The 20,832-nt window shown below is 50.6% G+C and overlaps 7 protein-coding genes across 7 annotated transcripts; 3 read left to right on the top strand and 4 right to left on the bottom strand.

The window, feature by feature from the left end:
• On the bottom strand, window positions 1-1,692 carry CCOS01_11071 (uncharacterized protein; the record flags this gene model as incomplete). The annotated part of the gene is made up of 1 exon (XM_060459224.1): window positions 1-1,692. The coding sequence occupies one exon, from the start codon at window positions 1,690-1,692 to the stop codon at window positions 1-3; it is 1,692 nt and encodes a 563-aa protein (XP_060309956.1).
• A 1,986-nt stretch (window positions 1,693-3,678) lies between these two features.
• CCOS01_11070 (pectate lyase) lies at window positions 3,679-4,653 on the bottom strand (the record flags this gene model as incomplete). The annotated part of the gene is made up of 3 exons (XM_060459223.1): window positions 3,679-3,851; window positions 3,935-4,069; window positions 4,140-4,653. The coding sequence occupies 3 exons, from the start codon at window positions 4,651-4,653 to the stop codon at window positions 3,679-3,681; spliced, it is 822 nt and encodes a 273-aa protein (XP_060309955.1).
• Window positions 4,654-5,249: 596 nt separating this feature from the next.
• On the bottom strand, window positions 5,250-8,016 carry CCOS01_11069 (uncharacterized protein; the record flags this gene model as incomplete). Its single annotated transcript, XM_060459222.1, has 9 exons — window positions 5,250-5,709; window positions 5,764-5,932; window positions 5,990-6,239; window positions 6,296-6,374; window positions 6,427-6,447; window positions 6,499-6,632; window positions 6,700-7,642; window positions 7,690-7,736; window positions 7,795-8,016. 9 exons carry the CDS (start codon window positions 8,014-8,016, stop codon window positions 5,250-5,252), a joined length of 2,325 nt encoding a protein of 774 aa, XP_060309954.1.
• Window positions 8,017-8,509: 493 nt separating this feature from the next.
• On the top strand, window positions 8,510-10,827 carry CCOS01_11068 (FAD binding domain-containing protein; the record flags this gene model as incomplete). Its single annotated transcript, XM_060459221.1, has 7 exons — window positions 8,510-8,690; window positions 8,766-9,007; window positions 9,256-9,400; window positions 9,454-9,608; window positions 9,674-9,831; window positions 9,892-10,240; window positions 10,300-10,827. The coding sequence occupies 7 exons, from the start codon at window positions 8,510-8,512 to the stop codon at window positions 10,825-10,827; spliced, it is 1,758 nt and encodes a 585-aa protein (XP_060309953.1).
• Window positions 10,828-11,165: 338 nt separating this feature from the next.
• Window positions 11,166-11,537, bottom strand: CCOS01_11067 (uncharacterized protein; the record flags this gene model as incomplete). Its single annotated transcript, XM_060459220.1, has 1 exon — window positions 11,166-11,537. A coding segment is annotated over one exon (372 nt), but the record flags the coding sequence as incomplete, so codon positions are not given.
• Window positions 11,538-12,674: 1,137 nt separating this feature from the next.
• CCOS01_11066 (uncharacterized protein) lies at window positions 12,675-13,202 on the top strand (the record flags this gene model as incomplete). The annotated part of the gene is made up of 1 exon (XM_060459219.1): window positions 12,675-13,202. The coding sequence occupies one exon, from the start codon at window positions 12,675-12,677 to the stop codon at window positions 13,200-13,202; it is 528 nt and encodes a 175-aa protein (XP_060309951.1).
• A 2,639-nt stretch (window positions 13,203-15,841) lies between these two features.
• CCOS01_11065 (major facilitator superfamily transporter) lies at window positions 15,842-17,420 on the top strand (the record flags this gene model as incomplete). The annotated part of the gene is made up of 2 exons (XM_060459218.1): window positions 15,842-16,037; window positions 16,108-17,420. The coding sequence occupies 2 exons, from the start codon at window positions 15,842-15,844 to the stop codon at window positions 17,418-17,420; spliced, it is 1,509 nt and encodes a 502-aa protein (XP_060309950.1).
• Between the last annotated feature and the right edge of the window lie 3,412 nt (window positions 17,421-20,832).

Genomic DNA, 20,832 nt, shown 5'->3' with positions numbered 1-20,832 from the left:
TTAGTCTAACTCTATCTTAATGTGTCCACTTCCACGACTAACGCAGCTGAGCATGTTGCGTTTCTTCTCTTCAGGGTAGAGAGCCGTTCCTTTGTGATCAACCTTGCCGTCACAAACAGTGACTTTACAAGCACCGCAGCCGCCCATTTCGCAGAAGAAGGTCATATCAAAGCCTGCCTCCCGTAATACCGTTAGCAGCGTTTTGTCGGGGGGCACGTCCAATGTCTTCTTCCGGTGTGACTCGAGCTCATTCACTTCAACGGTGAAAGGCTTGCCCCTCGTTGATGCGGAATCCACTCCCAAGCTTTCGAAATGCAGCATGTGGTCTGGATATCCCATCTCCATAGCTCGTCTCTGAGCAGCTTTCATCAATCCTTCTGGGCCGCAACAGTAAATTCTCGTGGTGTGTTTTCCATCCTTATCAGAGCCCGGAATCAGGACATCCAAGTCTAGGCGTCTGCCTTCGTTCTTAGCATATAGCGTTATGTTCTCGCCAGGGAAGCGGTTCAGGAATGCAGCCTCTTCGCGGTTTCGCGCTGCGTAATGTACTTCGTAGTCGATGTCCTCCTTCTTCCACTGGGCAATCTTTTGGAGGAATGCTGTCACGCCAATACCTCCGATAATGACAAGTCGTCTGTCCACCAGTCCTTCCTCCGCGCATTTCTGTTCGTCTTCTACAGCCTTTGGGACCCCGCCAGGGGCCATGGTGATTATATCACCTATTTGGAGCTTCATGTGTAGATACCTCGATCCTCCCCTGGAATGATCGTCGTGGGCCACGCCAAGGGAAAATCGGTTCAGGTCTCCTGATACAATCGAGTATGACCGCGAATACCTCTCATCGTCCGTTCCGAATTCAATCTGCGCAAACGCGAACTCTTTGAAGGTGGGTTCGTTGATCGTGAAAGGTTCTCGGAGTTGAAAGGTGAATTGTTTGACTCGCGAAGTAACGGGTGTGATATCCACGACTGCGTATCTTTTCGGCGTCGACTGCAAGCGGTTCAGCGCAAATTCCCGGACCATGCTCGTCACCACGCTCAGGTTGCACAGCTCCGCCACCAAAGGCAGTGCAACGTCCTTCCCCTGGATCACGCGCTTGATATTGAGAATCGACCATCGCGGATGAGGACGCTCCATGAGCTCCATCACGTCACCCGCGCATATATACCCTGCCGTTCTGACTCTCATATTCCACCCCGTTCGCGCCGTACGATTGACGCGCTTCAGGGCTCTGCCCCATTCGAAGCGCAAGTTTAGCTTGTAACACGGGCTGCGAGGTTCGCTCACTTCAACCACGACATCCCTGCCGATGCGGTAGACGTCGCCGACGCAAACATTTTCTTCGCTCATGTTGGTGCCAACTATGTTCTCCCCAAAGGCGCCGTAATCGAAGAGCTCCGGTTTGGGACAGCCGTCCTCGCACCGCCAGGACTCATAGTGCTCCGAGGCGTACTGGTGCAGAGCACGCTCGGTACTCCAGTGTATGGGGTAGACGTGCTTGTCATTGCCGATGCCGTGCTCGTTGATGAAGATACGCCCTTGCTGGACTTGTTTGAAGATGCCGGACGGTTCGGCGACGAGAGTTTTGACTTTTCCGGATCGGATTTGGAGGACTTTGCCTGGAAGCGGTGTTGGCGCATCGGAGAGACTGCTTATGGTCTCTTTTGAGATATTTCTCGTGCTTTTTGGCATTTTGAAACAAAAAAATACGAGAGCTTTAGCTTTCGATGGTATGTTTGACGGTATTGCCCACAAATTATAGCTAAGTAGCTACGCAATGCAAGTGCAGATATTGCCGAGAGTCTGAGAGTCCTGATAGTCTTTGCTGATGATGAGAGACGATCATAATGGATCAAAGCGACAAAAGTATTCCTTAAGACAAAGAGCGATTTCCCCGATTTCTCAGATTGTTTCGCGGATCAAAGCCCATGACGGAGCTCCGCGGTGCCGAGGGCGCGAAGGCGCGGCGACTTTCTGCTCTAATGACCTCACAACTGCTCGGCCCTCTCGGTGCCTCACGGCGATAACAAAAGACGCGAACTTACAGAATAATTAGTACGTATCCAATTTTGAGCTTCGTGGTCGGATCTGCAACACAAGCTTTGATCTACGTGCAGGTTAACCAGCATCACTGCGAGCAGATTATGATTCTTCCTTAGGCTAGTGGTGAGTAAGCAAAGCGTACTGACCGAAATTCCTTACATAAATTCCAAACTAGGTTATAGTGCTGACCGGCCAGACCGGTAGTGGCACCATAGCAGAAACCTCAATGTTTCCGCAGGCTTGCAGTTATTAACGCTCTCTGTCCAGCAGCGCGCCAGACCTCGTCAAGATCCCCATTTCCGTTACCAAGTTACTAGCTCAATACCGAGGAATCACGCACAGTAGCGTGAGCTTTGGCTAGAACCTAGTATGCATAGCTTGTTAGCTTATGGGGCGCGAAAACCTCTTATTAGAAGTGGCCATCGGTCTCTGTTGTCGCCCCTGGGGTTATTCCTGTTAGGAATTCGCCCTGAAATTCCTCATCCGGTCGGCAAACCTTCTGTCGTAATTCCGTCCTGGTGGTCGATGTCCAGGTAAAAGTCTACCGGGTCGTAAAAGTCCGTAGGTTCGCGCAAGTAGATGACCTGCCGAGCCAACTCATTAGGGATGGCATTCTCCAGCAGTGGGATTATACCTTCGCCCGCATACCCGATCTCTGCTGCACAACGAGCAAAATCGATATAGAAGTCATTCAAAGTCCTTCTTCCCATACGTAGGCTACCTTACGTAAGTAAATGATTACTCGGTTCCTCTTATCCGTCGCTGTACACTTGTTCAAGGGCCTCTAGAACTACCTCGATTGCTAAGAAGCTGCGAGGTTGTTCCGTTTGACACTGGTATCGTATTTTGTATCAGGCCGGCCCGTCTATTAGGCTGCGGATGAATGCGATTCGGTGAGACTCGATTGAATATGAAGAGGAGCTACTAATCAGCTTGTCGCGGAGATTTTCCTTCCAGCTGTCGAAGGCATTGCCATCGCCGGAGAAAACAGGTGCGTCAGGGAACTCAGTGTTGTCATGGAACTCCACTACGGTCGACTCAAATCTAGACGTTGTTCTATTCGAAATCACTCCGGATGCACCCATACCGCCTTGAAGAGCGCGAGAACCTTCTTGCTCAGGCGGTCGTACCACTGTAGTCCTCCGTTGGGACTTGAGATGGGCAATAATCTTTCGATCCCGTTCATGATCTTCTTGTAGTAGTTACAGCTCCTCAGATAGGTCCGTCACTCTAGCTTCTGCGAGATCTCGCTCTATCAGTGCCTTTTCGTTCTCCTGATATAGTTTCCGGGCTTACTATACCAGCCGCATGACTTCGTCTTTGGCGGTTTCGTCGCCTGATAATAGCTGGTTCGTCTTTGCCATCTTTGTTTTGGTGAAGAGGACCAAGCCAACGAGGGTTGACCGAGATCATCGCGGCACATTGCCCCGGTAAGCTCAGCGCCGGCCCCACTCCGTCCGGTCCTGCTCCCTTTTTGGTCGTGCCGGGCTCAACTCCTCGGTTGAATCTTTTCAAGGGAGCGACACGATAAGTATAGTGCCAGTGTGTTCATGTTTTATTTCAGATCCATGGCCGCAGTATCCTGGTTAAACAGTTACGTCCGTGGCAACAACATATTTGAATATTGATGTAATATCAAGACCAATCCTGACCGTTGACGACACAGTATGGTGCCAGAGCTCCCTCGCCAATTTCCCCAGCTTCACACGGCTTGACGCAACCTTCGTAGCGTGTGCAGATGACTCCAATCTTTGCGAGACAGTAATTGGATAGAATAGCAGTATCGCCATAGTTTTGATTTACCCCCACTAATAGTGGTTAGCAGGGAAGAACTTCCAAGGATTAAAAACGCGCAGCTCTTGGCTGGACACTAATCCTTCCTGTAACTTACTGACTACTCCTTGTATTCCAACAAAATTGGTGATGTTGACATGTCGCTGGAACTGCTGGCTGCAATTGCCGCATGACCGGTAGAACTTCCCAAATTTGTTGGCATAGAAGCCGTCGATGTGTAGCCATCCCTCACCTGCGAGTCAACGATGTTAGAATTTTGTGCTCAGATCAAGTTCCACGGCGTCTCAGCTCTTAGTACTCACCGTTATGTTGAAAGACCTTATCACTGGCCTCTTTCGCCCCTCCGCCTCTGACGTATCTCGGTCCAGTACCTTTGAATGTGGCCGCGTCCTCACATACGTCTTCCCACCAAACGTTCTCAATGGTACAGGGACCGCGGCAATGTACGCCCTCAGCTTGAGCAGGGCCAATGATGGCATTCTTCAGCGTCGCCCCGCTATCCAAGATGAAGACGGCAGCAGCCTCATCTTGCTCAGCTTGTCCTTTGCAGTCGCCGGAGCTACCTTTGCGATCAAACAGAGCCATCTTGCCATCAAATATTGCATTGGCTGGAATCAAGGAGGCAGTGGGAAAAGAGGTGCTTCCAGTGGCTGTTGGCCATTTCGTGTTGACCGATGGGTGTGGGCAAGATACGCCTCCGGAGGCTTGCCATTTTATGGTGCTTGTTGAGGTTGTTCGGGTCGAGGTGGTTTTGGTCGACTGAGCGGAAACAAGGCTAATGGCCACCACTAGCCCTGGAATAGTGATAGAACGCATTATAGGTGTAGTTCTAGAACGAGGACTCAAGCATAGAGGGATGCGGAGAGGCGCGAATTTGAATCTGGTTTTATACATGTGAGGTATCTGTTGACTGACTTGGTCGATCTAACAAAAGAGCTATTGCGTGCGACCATGTTGCATTGCTGTGAGTCGAAATTGGTGGCAATATCTGGCGTTATTCGATGAATACTAGTCGTGGTAAATTCATCATGAGTTTGTCCGCCAAGACCTGCGGACGCCCTCAAACTCCAAGAGTCCAACTCTGACATTCTGGTGAATCGAGGACTGCCAAGACTTGATGCAGCACCTAGCTGATCTCCCACCTTCTGACGGCCTTGCTTGTTCCACCAATCCCACCCAAATCAGGAAGCTGAGGGATGCTCCAACGTAACACTGAGACGATGTCATGCATACAATGCGTATGCAGCCAAAAGGCTTATCTAGGTTCACTGGGAAACAGACAAGGTCGTTTCGGTCTCTAGAAGACTGGTTGGGCTCCTTGCTCATCTAAGTATTTCCACAGAGCCTTGCTCTACACGCCATAATTGTATGCTATCTGTAACATACCTGATTTCATGCTGTTGGTACAATGTTCACCTGAAAGCTGCATCAGACCATGCATTCCAATGCTCAAAATTCAAAAAGTTCCAGACAACATTCGGATCCACCAAGTTCGCATCAAAGTCCCCGGGGATCATGGCGTCTCCAAGCTCGGTGTCCCCAGGATGGAGGCCAATTCCATCTGACATGAATGCAGGAGATGTCTGGATCATCTGGCTAAGGTCATCATGCATCCTAAGCGCGGGTTCGTCTTCTGTAGCCACGCTCGTCTGACGCTGCTGTACTGAATGTGTTTTCGCGGCGACATTGAGCAGTTCTTTGACAATATCGGCGCATCGTCTGGCTACTGCGAGCATTTTCATTGCCTTGAAGATGTCGAGGCTCAGCTCGATGTTTTCCATAACCTCTTCGGCGGGGAAGGGACAGATGTTTGAAATTAGGACGTGGAGCAGGACCATGCAGGCGTCTAGAAGGTACATGCAGTTGTACCACCTACTCCGAGTTAGCTTCTTCGGGTGCAAGGACTTATGGGTGTAAGGACGTTACCATGTCCTGAAGTAAGGTCGGTGAAGGTAGCTTGTGTGCATGAACTTGATGGTCTCGGTGGCAGCTTTGACGCACGAGGTCACATGTCGCGCGACGGTGTCACGGTCCGCTTCTTGCGTCTTTGAGATGATGAACTGTCGGTGAAGGAGTATCCTGGCGTTCAGGAATCCTGTTCGTGTACATCAGTAATGCTGGCGCATCGGCATGACATGCGAGTGAAGCATACGTAGCTTGAGGACAGTCTTTTGCTTCATGGCGAATTCGCTGTCTTCCAGTGATGATGTGTCAAATCGGAGCTGTCTTGGTAAACCAGACTTCCAGTCATCCAACTCCCTGTCCAGGTTGAGCGCAGTCTGTGACAGCCTTTGGAAGGATGTGTGACTACTGTGCAGGCCCAGGTTGTCCGTCATCCACATGAGGATCTTGGCCAAGTCAACCATAGGATTGATCAAACAATACGCCGAGTTGGGAAAATGCTTTAGCATCGTCTTAGCAACATGCACTTGATCTTTTCGTTCGGGCTCAGACTCACCGAGGTTTTCGGGAACGGTATTGAGTAAGAGCTCGGAGCACGTAGTCCCGATTGACGCCCAGCAGAAAAGCACATTTCGCTGAATGGTCAGCATTCCAAATTAACAAAACTGAGTACGGTGCGCAACTTACATCTCGTGTGAGTAGAGAGACCTGGATACATTAGCACTGCATATAACTACGAGCGTGTTCGCGATTGCCTACCACCAAAGCAAGCTTTCCGGACTTGTCTCGGAACGGGTATTAGTTGGGATACCCATAGCCGACGCAGTCCTTATTGCCATGCCGCTATACATGTAGCAGCTATGAGGCTTCAACGCATTTTGACCGAATACCGACTGCAGCTTCTAAGTCAACCAACTGGCTATGAATACCTCCGTGTTGAACGTTTTGCCTGGAACTGACCATGAGGAATAGTGTCTGCGCAGTTTCAAGCGAACTCGACTCGCAAATGTCTTCAAGGTGAAGCCTTGACCTTTCGAAGAATCTTCTTGCTAAGCGAATAGGTGGGTAGAGTGCTTCTTCGTCGCTGGTTTGCCCAGTCCGGTCCAAGAACTCTTTGGTGTGGTCTTCCATGAGTAAGGACGTCTCTCCCGCGGTAATAGCGCCGATAGCAATGACAACATTGTACAGTGCCAGAAACCTCGCCTCCCGACGCATTTGTGCAGAGATTATCATATCTGGCCTCGAAAGCCTCGACCATATTTCTTCCTCACATCTTTTGAGAAAGGTCATCTGTTCGAGGATCGGGTGGATGTTGTGCAAGTTTTGGAAGTACAGGCGGACACATTCCCGCTCAAGCTCAGTCGCAAACGCGGCATCCACCGCGGTAAGAACGACATCGGCAACAACGCCTTGCTGATACGACTCCCTCCTGCCGCCATTGCTCTGCGGACTTGCCTTTGCAAACTGGTTCTGACCGAGAATCCGAGAGTCCGGAGGCGTCGAGTAATCCGAACTGTGCAGGAGATTTACAATGGAGCTTTGCTTACGGTGCGTGCCGGCTTCCGGTTGCTTCTGTGTGTTCGCCCGAGAGCGAAGCCGGGCGAGGAAGTAAAATGTCCCAGTGGGTCCGTAAAACTCGGCACCCTCGGTGTGCTCATTGACCTGACCGAGGCCGTCTACTTCTTGTTCCGAAGATGTTGATGAGCCCCTATCCATGCGGCTTGGCTCTTGTGGGTTCAGCTGGATCGGGTTCTCGTGCTTAATTGGTTCATCTAGGCTAACTGGTGATGGGTGAAGATGCTCAGGCAATGATGGCTGTGGCTGAGGTATCAGCTGAGGTTGAGGCTGCAAACGTTGTTGCAGGCGGCCGGTGGGATTGTATGAGGATGACCTTTTACTCGGTCTGTGGGATGAGTTAGCCCCAACCAGAACTCATCGTGTTCCTCTCACATACGGGTCTTCCTGTCCTTCTTTGTACGAGCACGAGAATTCGTGTCCTTTGGGAGGTCATGTCAGTCATCAAAAGTAACTACCTGGGAAAGACAACACACTCACGAACACAATTGGAGCATGGCGAACTTCCATCACACTGAAGGGAATGTGGTCAACATGTCTGTTCGTTAAAGGCATCATCAGAGCTTGACCGACCTTGACTTTACGAGCCCGGCATGTACCACAAGCTATCGGCGCACGAGGCCTTCGCTTCCTCTTGAGATTGTTACCAGAGTTCGGGTTGTCCGATGATCCAAAGGCTGCAGTGGGGATCTCCGTCTCCATTTTGATAAGATCGCAAAAGCGCAGAGGTTTTGGAACTTTTGATAAACGTTGAAAGAGGAAAGCACAAAAAAAGAAACGCGAACCATGAGCGGGGCTTCGGGGCTATGAGGCTACAGCTCACTAGTACGGCGGGCTGAGCGGAACGATCATCTGGGGCATGGCATGCAGGGGGTTCGCCCTTGAGGGGTGTTTGTGAGACAAGGAAGCTTCGGTCAAAGTTTCTGAGCAGTGAGAGGATCACAAAGCGTCATGAACGTCGATGTCGCTCAGACGTTTACCCCAGAAAATTGGACGAATCGGAATGACTCGTTCGGGACCAGCGCTTCCAGCGAATAGGAGGCCGTCCGTCGGGAAACGTTGCGCCTCGGGATGAAGCCTCCCAGCATATCCCATCGGCGGTCTTCCGCAATAAAGACGACCGTATTGTCGTCTTCCCCAGTTTCTTCAGCAGAGATAGTTCTGTCTTTTATAATAAACAGTTTGGCCGGCGGGAATGATGCTTGAAATCGCCCAGCTATCACGCCCAGAGGGCGCTTACAAGGTTGACTTCTCATCTTGTAATTTGAAACCAGACAATGTTCAAGTGGGAGATGTTTCAGTGGAGGTACCTGTTCTCATCGCAGGCGGTGGTCCGACTGGTCTGTTCACAGCATACATGTTGTCTAAACATGGTGGTAAGTACTGGCACGTAGGCCTGTGCAATTGTGGGCTCTCCCAGTTCGATGGGGTAGAACGCTAACAGCTTACAGTGAAATCGCTTCTCATTGAGAAGTATCCTGAACGGCTGGCTGCACCTAAAGCGCATGCATTGAGCCCGAGAACCCTTGAAATATGTAGACAATATGGACTTGACACAAGAGCGATACGTCAATTAGGGTCACCTCGTGATGATGCCTACTGGGTCAATTTCTTGACGAACCTCACGGGCGAGAAGATTGGTGTCCTTCCGTATGAGCGGATGGACGCTGGTGTCCTAGAGAGTACACCTGAGGTATGGAAGTAATTGGATTTTCGTCACCCATCGACTTCAAGGTCAATTACTAATATGTGTATTACTGAAGATGATCCACAATATCCCGCAACCCGATTTTGAGAAATTTGTTGCAAAACGTCTAGAAAACGACCCAAATGTTGAGATTCGAAAAGGGGTTGGTTTCGTTTCGTGTGAGCAGGCAAGTAGAGAAAGCTTCGGGAACTTTTAGAAACTCCAAAGGCGAGATACTGACGACTGCCGTACAGCGAGGCGATAAAGTGACGACCGTCGTTGAAGAGCGCTCCACGAAGCGTCGTTGGACAGTTACCTCCAGGCACGTTGTTGGCTGCGATGGAGCAAAAAGCCAAGTCCGACGTTTTTTAGGGATTGAGACTGAGGGGGAAGATGGATGTAAGTTTTCTTGTTGTTCGCGACATGCAGTTCAGCTTACAAAGAGAATATAGATGAGACAATGATGACCATTCACTTTAATGCGAATCTCCGGCCAATCGTAAAGAATGGTGTTGGCATGCTGCATTGGATCGCCGACCCTGCTTGCTCCGGTTTTATCATTGCATATGATATAGATGGAAACCAGGTTTTGATCAGCAATTTTGATGTAAGTTGGAGAAATTTTTCATTCCGAAGGCTAGCCTCTTCGTTTACTGACGTTGGCTGGACTAGTCAAAAAGACATCCGGTGGAAACATGGACAGAAGGACTCGCGCATGCCACCGTGTCTGCTGCGATAGGACAAAAGATACCGATCCAGATCAAGAGTTTTAGACCATGGGTATTAAGCCGCAAGGTGGCAAAGGAATACCGTCGTGGAAACGTGTTCTTGTGCGTATCATCTCTGAATTTCCCTGCACGATGACAATGCGCTGACACTTACCGTTACAGGGTTGGCGATGCCGCACATTCATTCCCTCCTACTGGTGGCCTGGGACTCAACTCTGGCCTGGCAGACGCGCACAACCTTGCCTACAAGGTCGCCGCCGTACACCAGGGTTGGGCGAATCCACGAATTCTCGACACTTATGAAACTGATAGACGACCAATTGCCGTCATCGCGGCAGCTCAGAGTGTCAAAAATGGGAAGTCTATCTTTTCTTTCCTCAAGGCCATCGGGACGGCAGATGTTGAAGACCTTGACGAAGCCCGGAAACGGATGTATGAAGCCATCCACGACCCAGCCAAGCAGGACTTGATCGCCGAGAAGGTCGAGGGACAACGTGAACATTTTGACAACGTAAGTGCATCTTCACCAGATTGGATTTTAAAAATAGGCATTGACATGATCCCCTTCAGCTTGAAATTCACATTGGGTACGTGTACGGTGACACGAAGCCACCTGCGAATGCGTCGGACTTTACGCCAAAGTTCCAGGTTGGAGCCAGGTTGCCACATGCTTGGATCAAATTCACCAATCCGAATGATGAAAGTGAAATTCCGCATCAGCCCATCGACACGTCGTATGTGAAAGAGCTATCAAATGAGCAAATCGAAGCTCAACGCTATTCTACACTTGACCTGGCGAGTGCAGATACATTCTCTCTCATTGTACCATGTCGAGGAGCTTGGAAACAACGGTTTGAGGATTGCAAAGAGGCCCTTGGGAACAAAATGAGTTCTCGCCTTATGCTTTGGGGGGCGGACGTCGATTTCCAGTTTACTTCTGACAGTCACCAAAAACTGTACGATACGAAAGGTGGTTTTTCTGAGGGAGGTGCAATTCTGGTCAGACCAGATCAGCATATTCTAGGTTGCATCAGCCCAGATGCTTCCGCGACCGACATCGTCGCCCTCATTGCTGACCATGCCGATATACATCATTAGAAGTACATACAACTTAGGATGAAGAGTTTAGGTACATTCACTGAACGAACTAGAACTGAATGACACCAAGACTGTTGCAAGAGGGGTTAGAGACAATTATTTCCAATACATGATTACGTAGATGAGAATCTGGGGCAAGTGGTGATACGATACTTCAATGTAAGTAAATATTTAAATAACAACGTGGAGGCTTTGAATGTGGCAATTCCTACCTGGCAGTCCTTGGTACCCAACAAGATTGAGTTCTGCCATGGCCAAGCTAGCCACCGTATCTACTACCTGCAGCTCTCGCGACAATCCAACAGCTACTTTTACATATTGAATCATGACAATCCAAGTCAAATCCGATTTGCAGTTGACCATCGGACAGCCGGTGCTGTCAGGTAATTTTCGACCTCTACGACAGGCATATTGCCAAGCGTCGATGAGCTTGCCTGTGAGTCGAAAGAGCGTCGATTATTTGACCGCTGAGAAAGAACTCGCTTTGCTGCCTTGGAAGCAGGAGAAAGAGAGAAAGAAAAGCGTCTGCTCGAGCTGTGACTTTCTTTTATTAGTGCAAGTCTTATCAATGAAACTAGGTAATTAGGTGTAACGAACTTTGGGCCATTGTTCTCAGTAGTAGGTTCTTCGATTCGACTAAGTCGTTTGATGATATTGGACTTGAGGGGTTGTTCCCGTCTGATATCAGAGGAATTTAATTCGGTGATGTGCGAGATTTTCAACAGAAATCTAGAGGGTTTATATGCTCCTCGAAGACTGAGGATTCTGAGTCTGTGAAGGCCGCCACTGCTCGTGTGATGGAACAGACAAAAGCACAACGTTATCTACGTCATCTCAGGTTCCCGGAAGCAATGATCATGAACATCATTTCCCCTGCTAAATGTTTTGCCTGGTCCTGTATTGTCCTTGGCCGAGGATCAAGTCACCCAACGTCGTCACGCCTCATCACTTTCGCAACCAAAGATGACCACTCCAGGCCATGACTTGTCATGAGAGTCGCTCAAAGTAGCTTGCGCCACTTTGGATGACGCGGGGTGAGCGCTTGTCGGGCGGTAATGGTGGGAAGTTTCTAAAACTCATGTTCACACGGTACGGCACAGTCCAATCATACACTTCGCGATCGGCCTGATCGTCAAACCCCAGACTTTTCAGGACCCTTTTGGCATCATTCTGCCGATCACTACACACCCGATTTCTCAGTGAGATGGCATTCCCGCTATTCTCATATTCAAAAAAGGTTCATGGTGGATGGTGAGAAAACTTCGTCAAGCGGGCAACAAGGCTAAATTCTACGAGACCCTTGAAAGTGCTACGTGATGATTCTCACCTTGTTTCATTGCTGCTTCTCTTACGGCAAATCACCAAAGTGTTGAATCTTCCGTAGGAATTTATTGGAATTACCGTGTTAGTACGCAGAACTCAACAAGGGAAAGCAGCAGTAACCTCTGTTGAATGCTTCATGTTCCCTTTTAGGGTCGCCTAGACTCGGAAAGGCGGAGTCCGAAGAATGTTCCGACGAGAGCACTTTAAGACAATCACAGACTTAGCGATATCTGAAAACCTGATGCCTTATTTGATTCGTTTATTCGTAGGATGCATGTACGACCGAGAACGATACAATTGCACCGTCGGCCTTCCTAGACCCGCATCGGACCGCCTCCGGTATTCTTCGGCACCGGTGAACCCCACATGTTCTCCGCACATCAAATTAGTCATCTCTGAAAACTTTGCAGGCGCTCCCAGTCCCTGCCTCGTTTCTTAGACCGGCCAACGGCTAACACACTACAACACAGTCAGTACCTTGCAGCAGGGCACTTTTGCACAGAAATAGCTTCAAAACTGGCGCCATGGATCCAAAAGCATCTTCTTCGGCTCCTGCTGCACCTGCGCTGCCGCCAAACGTCACAATCTTCTCCCCTTCCAAACCCAGCACAGCAAAAGCCCTCCTCAACGGCAGCATCTTTACACGGCTCACAGCCAATGCCCAGACCGAACCATCAAAGCTAGAGGCTGCTGTCAGAGACGTCACTCGACCCGAGGTCAGCGACACCTTCTGCTTCAGCCACCGCAATGTGGTCTTGATTTTTGACGGCGAGAAGGACGGAGACGATGCTACGGATCAGCACCACGAGCACTTCCGACTCGTCTGCTTGGCGCTTAAGGACGCTGACATCAGCCTCGATGTTGCCGGTTGCATTTTTGATGCCCCGGAGGTCTTGCAGGCTGGCTTCCAGTTAGACACGCTTAGCTCGGGTTCTGTTCTGGTTATCGACTTGATGGGCGGGGATGACGATGATGATGATTCGGACGAGGATGATGAGGCAGCCGCTGAAAGGTTGCTTATGAGTGGCGATTCAGGCGCAACGATATCCTGAGCTGAAAGTCACTGAATTGCGGAAGACGAGCTTCATGATTCGGGAGCTGCCAGGATGACACTGAGAAGAGCATTAGGTCTAGCTGCTAGCGGAATCACGAAAGCAGGAACACGCGAAGTTCAAAAGGAAAGTGTTATTATTAAGCTTGGCTTCCGGGAGCAACGCCGAAACTACGGCCCTTGTGCCGATAGCACCGGGAGGCACCAGAAGCAGGCATCATCAAATCAAGCATCCCGGGCACACAGCAAAACTGGCAAGCCCCAACGAAATGGGAGGTCTTGGGAGAAGCTGGGAACGGCATAGACAGCCTTTTTGATGCAGCCTTGAGCGTTAGACCCATAGAGATGAATGGGCCCAAGTTGGAGTCTTTTCAGCGCGTCTATGAGCGGATGGACTTTGCTAGGTAACTTAAACCGAGGCTATGTCGAATTCCAGCCCCAGTAATTACCTTTTGGCCAGGGCTTCGGGCATGCTCTTGATATTGAGCCAGTCTCTCCATCTTAGACAGACTATTTAGAGCTACAAAGACAGATCTGCACTCAACTCAGATGGCACATACTTGGTACTCTATCTAGGTGCAGCATTTCATCTTTGAGGGCTGAGTCTAATGCATCATGGAAGTTAATGAACAACTCTCTTGCAGGTGACTATTAGTGAACGGATGCAACGGACATTTTTTTATCGCATCAAGAGTACGACAGATGCTATACGTGGTTCTGGTCGGACTAGATGCATCGTGCCTGGCGCGTTGAATCAAGGTTCCTTGTCTAGGCTGATGCGGGCTTTCAAGCCATCAACCAGATACAGAGCGAGCACCAGAAACATAAAGAAGTGGGCCGACACAACCGGGAGGCTTGCAGCCTCGAACAAGCCTACACAAGCATCTACGGATACTTCTTGTTCGGAGAAGCGGAAAAGATTTATAATCGAGGAGACAAATTCGTGATGAGTTCGCGTTCGGGCCAAGGACGCCAAGCTCGGCGAACGGCTTTCAAGACATTCTTTACGGACATACTGGGGAAAGGAAGAAACTTCAATCTTGGCAAAGCGCCACCCTCGTCCCAAGTCTCTGGGCGACATCTTCTTTTGACGTGCATGGGGAATACTGAGGCTACCCCAGGCGCCCAGGTCAGCCTTCAGCGTTGCGACGAGGATCTCGACCAAGTCCTCGGTCGGGAACCACGTTTTGTGGTGTCAGAGGAAATGGCACTGAGACGTCATCCTCAGGAATGCAGACCAGATTTGCGACCACGTGAGCTGGTAATTGCTTGGTTTCCTACTCTTCCACCCTGGTGTCTTGCCTGGGTGTCGAAGTCTTAACAGCATCTGGGCAGCAAACCTCGGAAAAGGCAGGAGATTTCGAACATTTCGAAACGGGCTCGCTCACGTCACTATTGTTTAAACTCCGCAAGACTCCGCGCCCCGTCGTTGGTCGAACGCAACCCTTGCCGGCCACATATCCCGGAATAGGAGTAGAGCGCCGACAATCTTGACCGTAATAAGACAGGTCGTGCTCAGTCGGTGAGGACTCCATTGGACAATTTCATTCGGACCTTTCCCCACGCTGCCCACTTTGTATCTCTCCTCCTCCCCCAATCCCCGTCCCACCACGCGCGGAGAAAGATGCTTGACACGCTTGAGTCTTTTCCAACGCCAGCCAGACGCAAGGCGATGGATCTCAACCGGCACTTGTCGCGAATTGGTGGCTAGCTAGCGGGACCATCCGGTGGAAACCTCGGTCCTACCTTGAATCAGAGACATTTGACCCCCAAACTCGCGCGACTTTTGGTCTTCTCCCACTTTCAACTAAAGCCAAGAGCCAAGAGAAGAAAACTGTGGGATTCCCCCTTGGGGTGAAGCTGGGGACTGGGGTACAGGCAAGAAAAAGTTGGGGGAGCGCTATTATCCCAAAGATTCCACTTCGGGGCCCTCCAGAACTCCAGCTGACCGTCAAATCCCGAGCCATTGGGGGCAACGGGGCAATTGGAAGCTGGTTCGACGGGTTCGTTGCCCCCGGGATGCAAGGTGACGTTCCCCGCGGATGGAGGCGAGAACGAGCTCCGTGTAACGCGCGCGCTCTCTCTATTCGCGGTTTTCGAGTTGTCAACCTCAACCACTCCAAGAGTCCAAGTCACTCACTTCGCCGTTAACCCCGACCTGAACTTCCCCACGGATGGTCTTATCCCTCCCCACGTCATCCTGGTGCGGCCGAAGAAGCTCCATGTCCAATGCAGCAGCTATCGCGTTCATTCCAAGCGGCCGCATGCCGCGACGCTGGGCCGAGAATCTGGACTGCAACCAGACCGAACTGGGGGACTAGGGACTCGTACCAGATCCCGGCCCATTTTCCGAAATTCTTACCTCTTACGCGCGTGTACTTTTGCTGTGATGGGTGAAGCAGGTTTCACCCCACATAAAAATGTTGTTGAGGGGCAGTGGTTAAGTGTTTCCCCGCGACGATCGGGACTTGCCCGAAGCCTGCCACCGCTTTATAACTAATAGCTTTCCCATTGTCCTCCTTCCCGAGTCAATCTCGAGTCAATCCAGACGACCTCTTGATTCCTTCTTCTGTCTCCCATCCTCTTTCCTCAACACACTCTCCCCTAGTTGTGTAGAGATCCGACAGGACAGTCGCAAAGATGGACTCGACTCAGAACGACAAGATCACCCAAGGCGCCGACTTCAAGGGCGCCGATGTCGATAATGTCGAGAACAACTACACCGACCCCAACGCCCCGCGGGCTATGAGCCCTGAGCGTCGCGCGGCAGTCGAGAAGAGCATGAAGCGCAAGCTTGACATGCGATGCTCACTGTTTGTGCTCATCTACATCATGAGTATGTTTCCCTCACCAAGACCTCATCTCACTTGATCGCGGACTTGTAAACTAACGTGGCATACCCTCAGACTACCTCGACAGAAACAACATCGCCGCTGCCCGTCTCCGCGGTCTGCAAGATGACCTGCAGCTGGACAACAACGAATACGCCACCTGCCTGAGTATTCTGTACGTCGGCTACATTCTCATGCAGATCCCCTCCAACATGGTCATCAACAAGATCTCCCGCCCGTCCTGGTACATCGCCGCCGCCATGTTGATTTGGGGCATGATCTCAACTCTCTCCGGCGTCACCACAAACTTTGGAGGCATGGTCGCCACCCGTTTCTGCCTGGGCTTCATCGAGGCCGCCTTCCTGCCCGGTGCCCTCATGATCCTGTCAAAGTGGTACACCCGCCGCGAGCTCACCACCCGCAACGCCATCCTTTTCTGCGGTAACCTCATCTCCAACGCCTTCTCCGCCCTCATCGGCGCCGGTGTCCTTTCCAACATGCAGGGCGTCCTCGGCCACGCTGCCTGGCGCTGGCTCTTCTGGATCGAGGGTGCCGTCACCATGGGTGTCGCCATCTCCGCCGCCTTTATCCTTCCCGACTTGCCCACCAACTCCCGCGGCTTCACCGAGGAGGAGCTCTATGTCGCCCAGCTGCGTATGACTGAGGATGTCGGTGAGGCTGACGCCGACTCGGACGACATGGGCCCTCTTGACGGTCTCATCATGGCCGTCAAGGACGTCAAGATTTACATTATGATGCTGACCTTCACCGCCTACGTCGTCGGTCTCTCCTTCAACGCCTTCTTCCCTACCCTTACCCAGACCTTGGGCTTCGGCTACGTTCCCACCCTGCTTATGAGCTCCCCTCCCTGGGCCTTCTCCTGCCTTATCTCCCTCATCAACGCCTGGCACGCCGATCGCACTCAGGAGCGCTTCTGGCACATTGTCGGCCCTATCTGCGTCGGTCTCATCGGTTTCGTCATCTCCATGTCGACCCTCAACGTCGCCGCGCGCTACGTCGCTCTCTTCCTTCAGGCCAGCTCGTACGCCGGCTTCATCGTCTTCTACTCCTGGATTTCATCCTCATTCCCGCGTCCCCCTGCCAAGCGTGCCGTTGCCATCGCCATGATCAACGCCTTCTCCCAGCTTGGTAACGTCGCTGGATCGTACGTCTGGAACCTCAAGGAGAATGGCTTCCGCAAGAGCTACGGTATCGTTACTGCCATGTTCGGTATCACCATTGTTGGTTGCTACATCTTCAAGGTCATTCTTGACAAGCTGAACAAGGAGCTTGAGCAGAGCGAGGCGGCTGATACCGCCAACAACACCAGCGCGGAGGAGGCTGAGGCTTCGCACAGGCTGGGCAAGGGTTTCAGATACCTTGTCTAAGCGCTGCGAGTAATTATGTGAAGTTGAAACCATACGGTTAGATACCCCAAAGAGCGTATTGTACACTAAAACCACAATCTTGCCATGCTTTTCGAGGCTCGTGTCAATCACGGTATGTGGCAAGACTTATGTCGATAGAATGGATTAATGCCATAATGAATTGAGACGCATCAAGCGAATCAAGTAAATTTACCACTGAACACACAACCATCTTGTCCACTATTGTGAAGTCTGAGTGAAGTCCGCACTAAGAGATTGAGCATTCCAGCCACGGGGCACGCCGCAAGACTCAAGCTGCAAAAGGGGGGCAGAATTGGAGTAATTCCCCAAATCACAGGAAGAAGAATCTGCAAAAGTGAGTGGAGAAGAGAAAAGTTCAACTCTGCCAAGTATCGTATGGCCAACTTCCTCCGTGTCAGCATTAACGCCGACCACATTTTACTTCCGACAATATGAAAGCCAATCTCGCGATTCCCACTCCTCACCCGGCCAATCCCCGCGTTTTCCCAGATCCCGCACTTTTTCTTGACTAAGATCCGGATACCTGGGGGAAGATTCCGGAGTCGGCCTTCACTCGGCCCTCCACGCCCTCCACACCGCCCCGCGTCTAGGATTCGGACTGTGACCGAGCACGAAAACCGAACGGTTGTCTCGAAGCAAGGATTTTACTCCATGAACTAAATTGACGGGTCTTTCGCGACCCCGCCATCTCCTCTTCTCCAAATTTCCACTCTCGTGGTCCCACTTGGGTTTACAGTTCGGGTGAGGATCCTTGGTTAACCGCGGGACTCGGGAGGCTGGGGCCTTGTCGACCTTCCGCCCACACCACGATCCCAGACGGGAGTTCTCATAGCCGGACAGGCCCGTTTGAGCGAGAGGCTTCACGTCAGCAAAGCTCCCAGCAGGCACGACACGTCGACTCAATTGGTTCTGAAATACTCGTTTGTAGTCATTTCGTGTTTCCTTTGAAATTGCCCAAAAACACTTGATGCCGCAACTGAATTCTCCTCACTAGAATTTCATCCCGGAATAGAGCCACAAACCCAAACTTGAGATAAGATTAGTCAGAATAGATCGCCAACTTGAACCAGGCACAGTTGCGAGAACAAGTTTCAACGGGGTGTTTGTTACAACTATCTACTCACCAGTACGTATCTACTTAGGAAACTTCTAGAGCCGCTTCTTACATCCCACTACCTTAACGTTTTATGTACTAGCGATGTCTAAGGCTAAGCTTTTTGACACTTCAAGGGGCAGTGGCCCAACTCCAAAGCACCGGGATGACAGCCAAGCCACGCGAATGCACCTTGAGATGCTCCATTCGATCAACGCTATTTCAAACTCGGGGTGTCGTCGAGAGGTACTCCGTACAGGGCCATGACTTGCATGCTGCATGACCATCCCGCCGGCATTGGCTGACGTAGATCACCGAACAAAGGCCCCTTGGATTGATAGCCGACGGAACCTGGGATGTTTTACCCCTCTTTGCTACATGACCGGGAGTATCCGTCGACAGTCTTGATAGATGATCACCTTCCTTCTTAAACCCGGAAGCCCACATGATACGGTTCACATGCAGACAAGCATGATGTGATTTTGGAAAACGCGCGCCGTGGCTGATTCAGCCTTATGTCTTGGCTAATATTGGCTTATTGGCCAGCTTATATGGCCGAACATGGCTTTGTTTCTGTCGATAGGGGTTGTTTCGATTGTCCGATGGCAACTCATCTCAATTGACTGACCATACACGACTGAAAGATGGAGTTGAACAGGGCTTGCTAGTTTTAAGTAGTTAATTCAGAAAAAGAAAAGAAAAAGGCAATGTCGCCTTCAATTTGAACGAGGAGTACAGTCTTCATGTTGCAAAGCATACTTATTGATTGACTTTCGTAGGTTGTCCGAAATTATTAGCCTCCACGAGCATTCATAATTGCGGAAACCTCTTTGATATGCCATTGATCTCATTGCTAGGTCAAGTGCAAGGTCCAGTCCTCAAGGAATTCGAGATCTTGGTCAATTATGCACTTAGGAAATTGTGACTGATATGGGATCAGAATTTAGCCGGTCCTATGAATCAAAAGGCACATATTCATCCTCGGTCTAGAATAACCCGAAGACTTATCCGCTCTCTTGCTTTTCAACTGGGGCTCTGTGTTTGTTAGACCAGGGGTTCACCCCACTTCACGATGGCATCTAGGTTCAGTTTCTGGCCAGGGATACTGTGGCGGCATAACTGCCTGTAAGGGCGCGGCGGTCTTTTGCATCTTTCCTTGCAATATGCCCTGATGCATCGTAGCTGTGCGTCATCCCATAGAGTTCTACAAATTACCTGCAACGGATGTTCCGCTCAATCATTCATTTCTCGACGCGTTGTGGAACTAGGATGAGCAGGCTTTCGCTCTGAAACGGTGTGAGGCGTAATAGTGAAGAATCGTGGGATCACGATTGTTTGTCTGTACTTATTTCTCTAACTCTCGTTTACAAGCTGATCATCAAAAGCCGTGGCACCTCCTCGTTGCATACCCAGGCATTTCCAAAGCCCAAGGTCTGCCATTTCTTCCTTATCTCGGTTGCCGACCACCTCATGACAGTGGCTCATGGTCTCAGCGACAAGATTTCGGCTGATGTGCGCGTCACCCGAACTTTTGATCGCCGACGGGGGATCACTAGCAGCAGCGAGCGTGCATGATGCTTCTGAGCCTACCAGCTTGCATGCAGCGACACTTTCGCCGTCGTCTTACCAAACTAGGTTTATCAATCGGCAATCATGTTTTCATAACAGATGCTTAGCTCGGTGTTGCCACTGGCTCGAAGTTGTTTAGTCATGGTTCATCACAAGATGCATACACCTCTTCCTTACACCTCTTCCTCATGGAGCTACGTCGGTGCATCAGTGAAGCCTTTGGTGGCAGACTTTTAGTAGTAGCAATTGTAGGTCTGGAAATCATACGCCTTTAGTCATCTAGGGCAGGTTTCTCTAGCGCCGAGTACGTGCCTAGTCGTGCTGTTCCCACTCCATATGCCTAGATCGGGGAGACGTGTCTGATGGTCCCCGACAACCACAGCGTCAATGCTCATACAACGGCCAATCGGCCATAATTCTGAACTTCAATTCTAACGGCAATACATCACTGCACTGTTGATAAGTGATGGGCTGCAACAGAGTAGTTCGGATGACGCACGCTGTGACCAGAAGCAAGACTTCGTTGCACACGCTCGAGGCTTGAGCGCGTCGCCATATAACTTCAGGTCCCACTGGATCACTGAATGTCTTATGTACTCAGAGAGGACTTGCATTACTACAAATAATCAGTCTCACGGAATTGCTCTAGATATATGTACTGTTTATCATTGGAACAAGAACTTAACGACTTGCTGCTATCGGCTCATCTCGAATTCCCCACCTAGAGAA

Source organism: Colletotrichum costaricense (genome assembly GCF_030867565.1).
Source record: "Colletotrichum costaricense strain IMI 309622 chromosome Unknown Scaffold_12.1, whole genome shotgun sequence".
Taxonomy (NCBI): Eukaryota; Fungi; Ascomycota; class Sordariomycetes; order Glomerellales; family Glomerellaceae; genus Colletotrichum; species Colletotrichum costaricense.
This window is presented reverse-complemented; position numbering and strand designations above follow the sequence as displayed.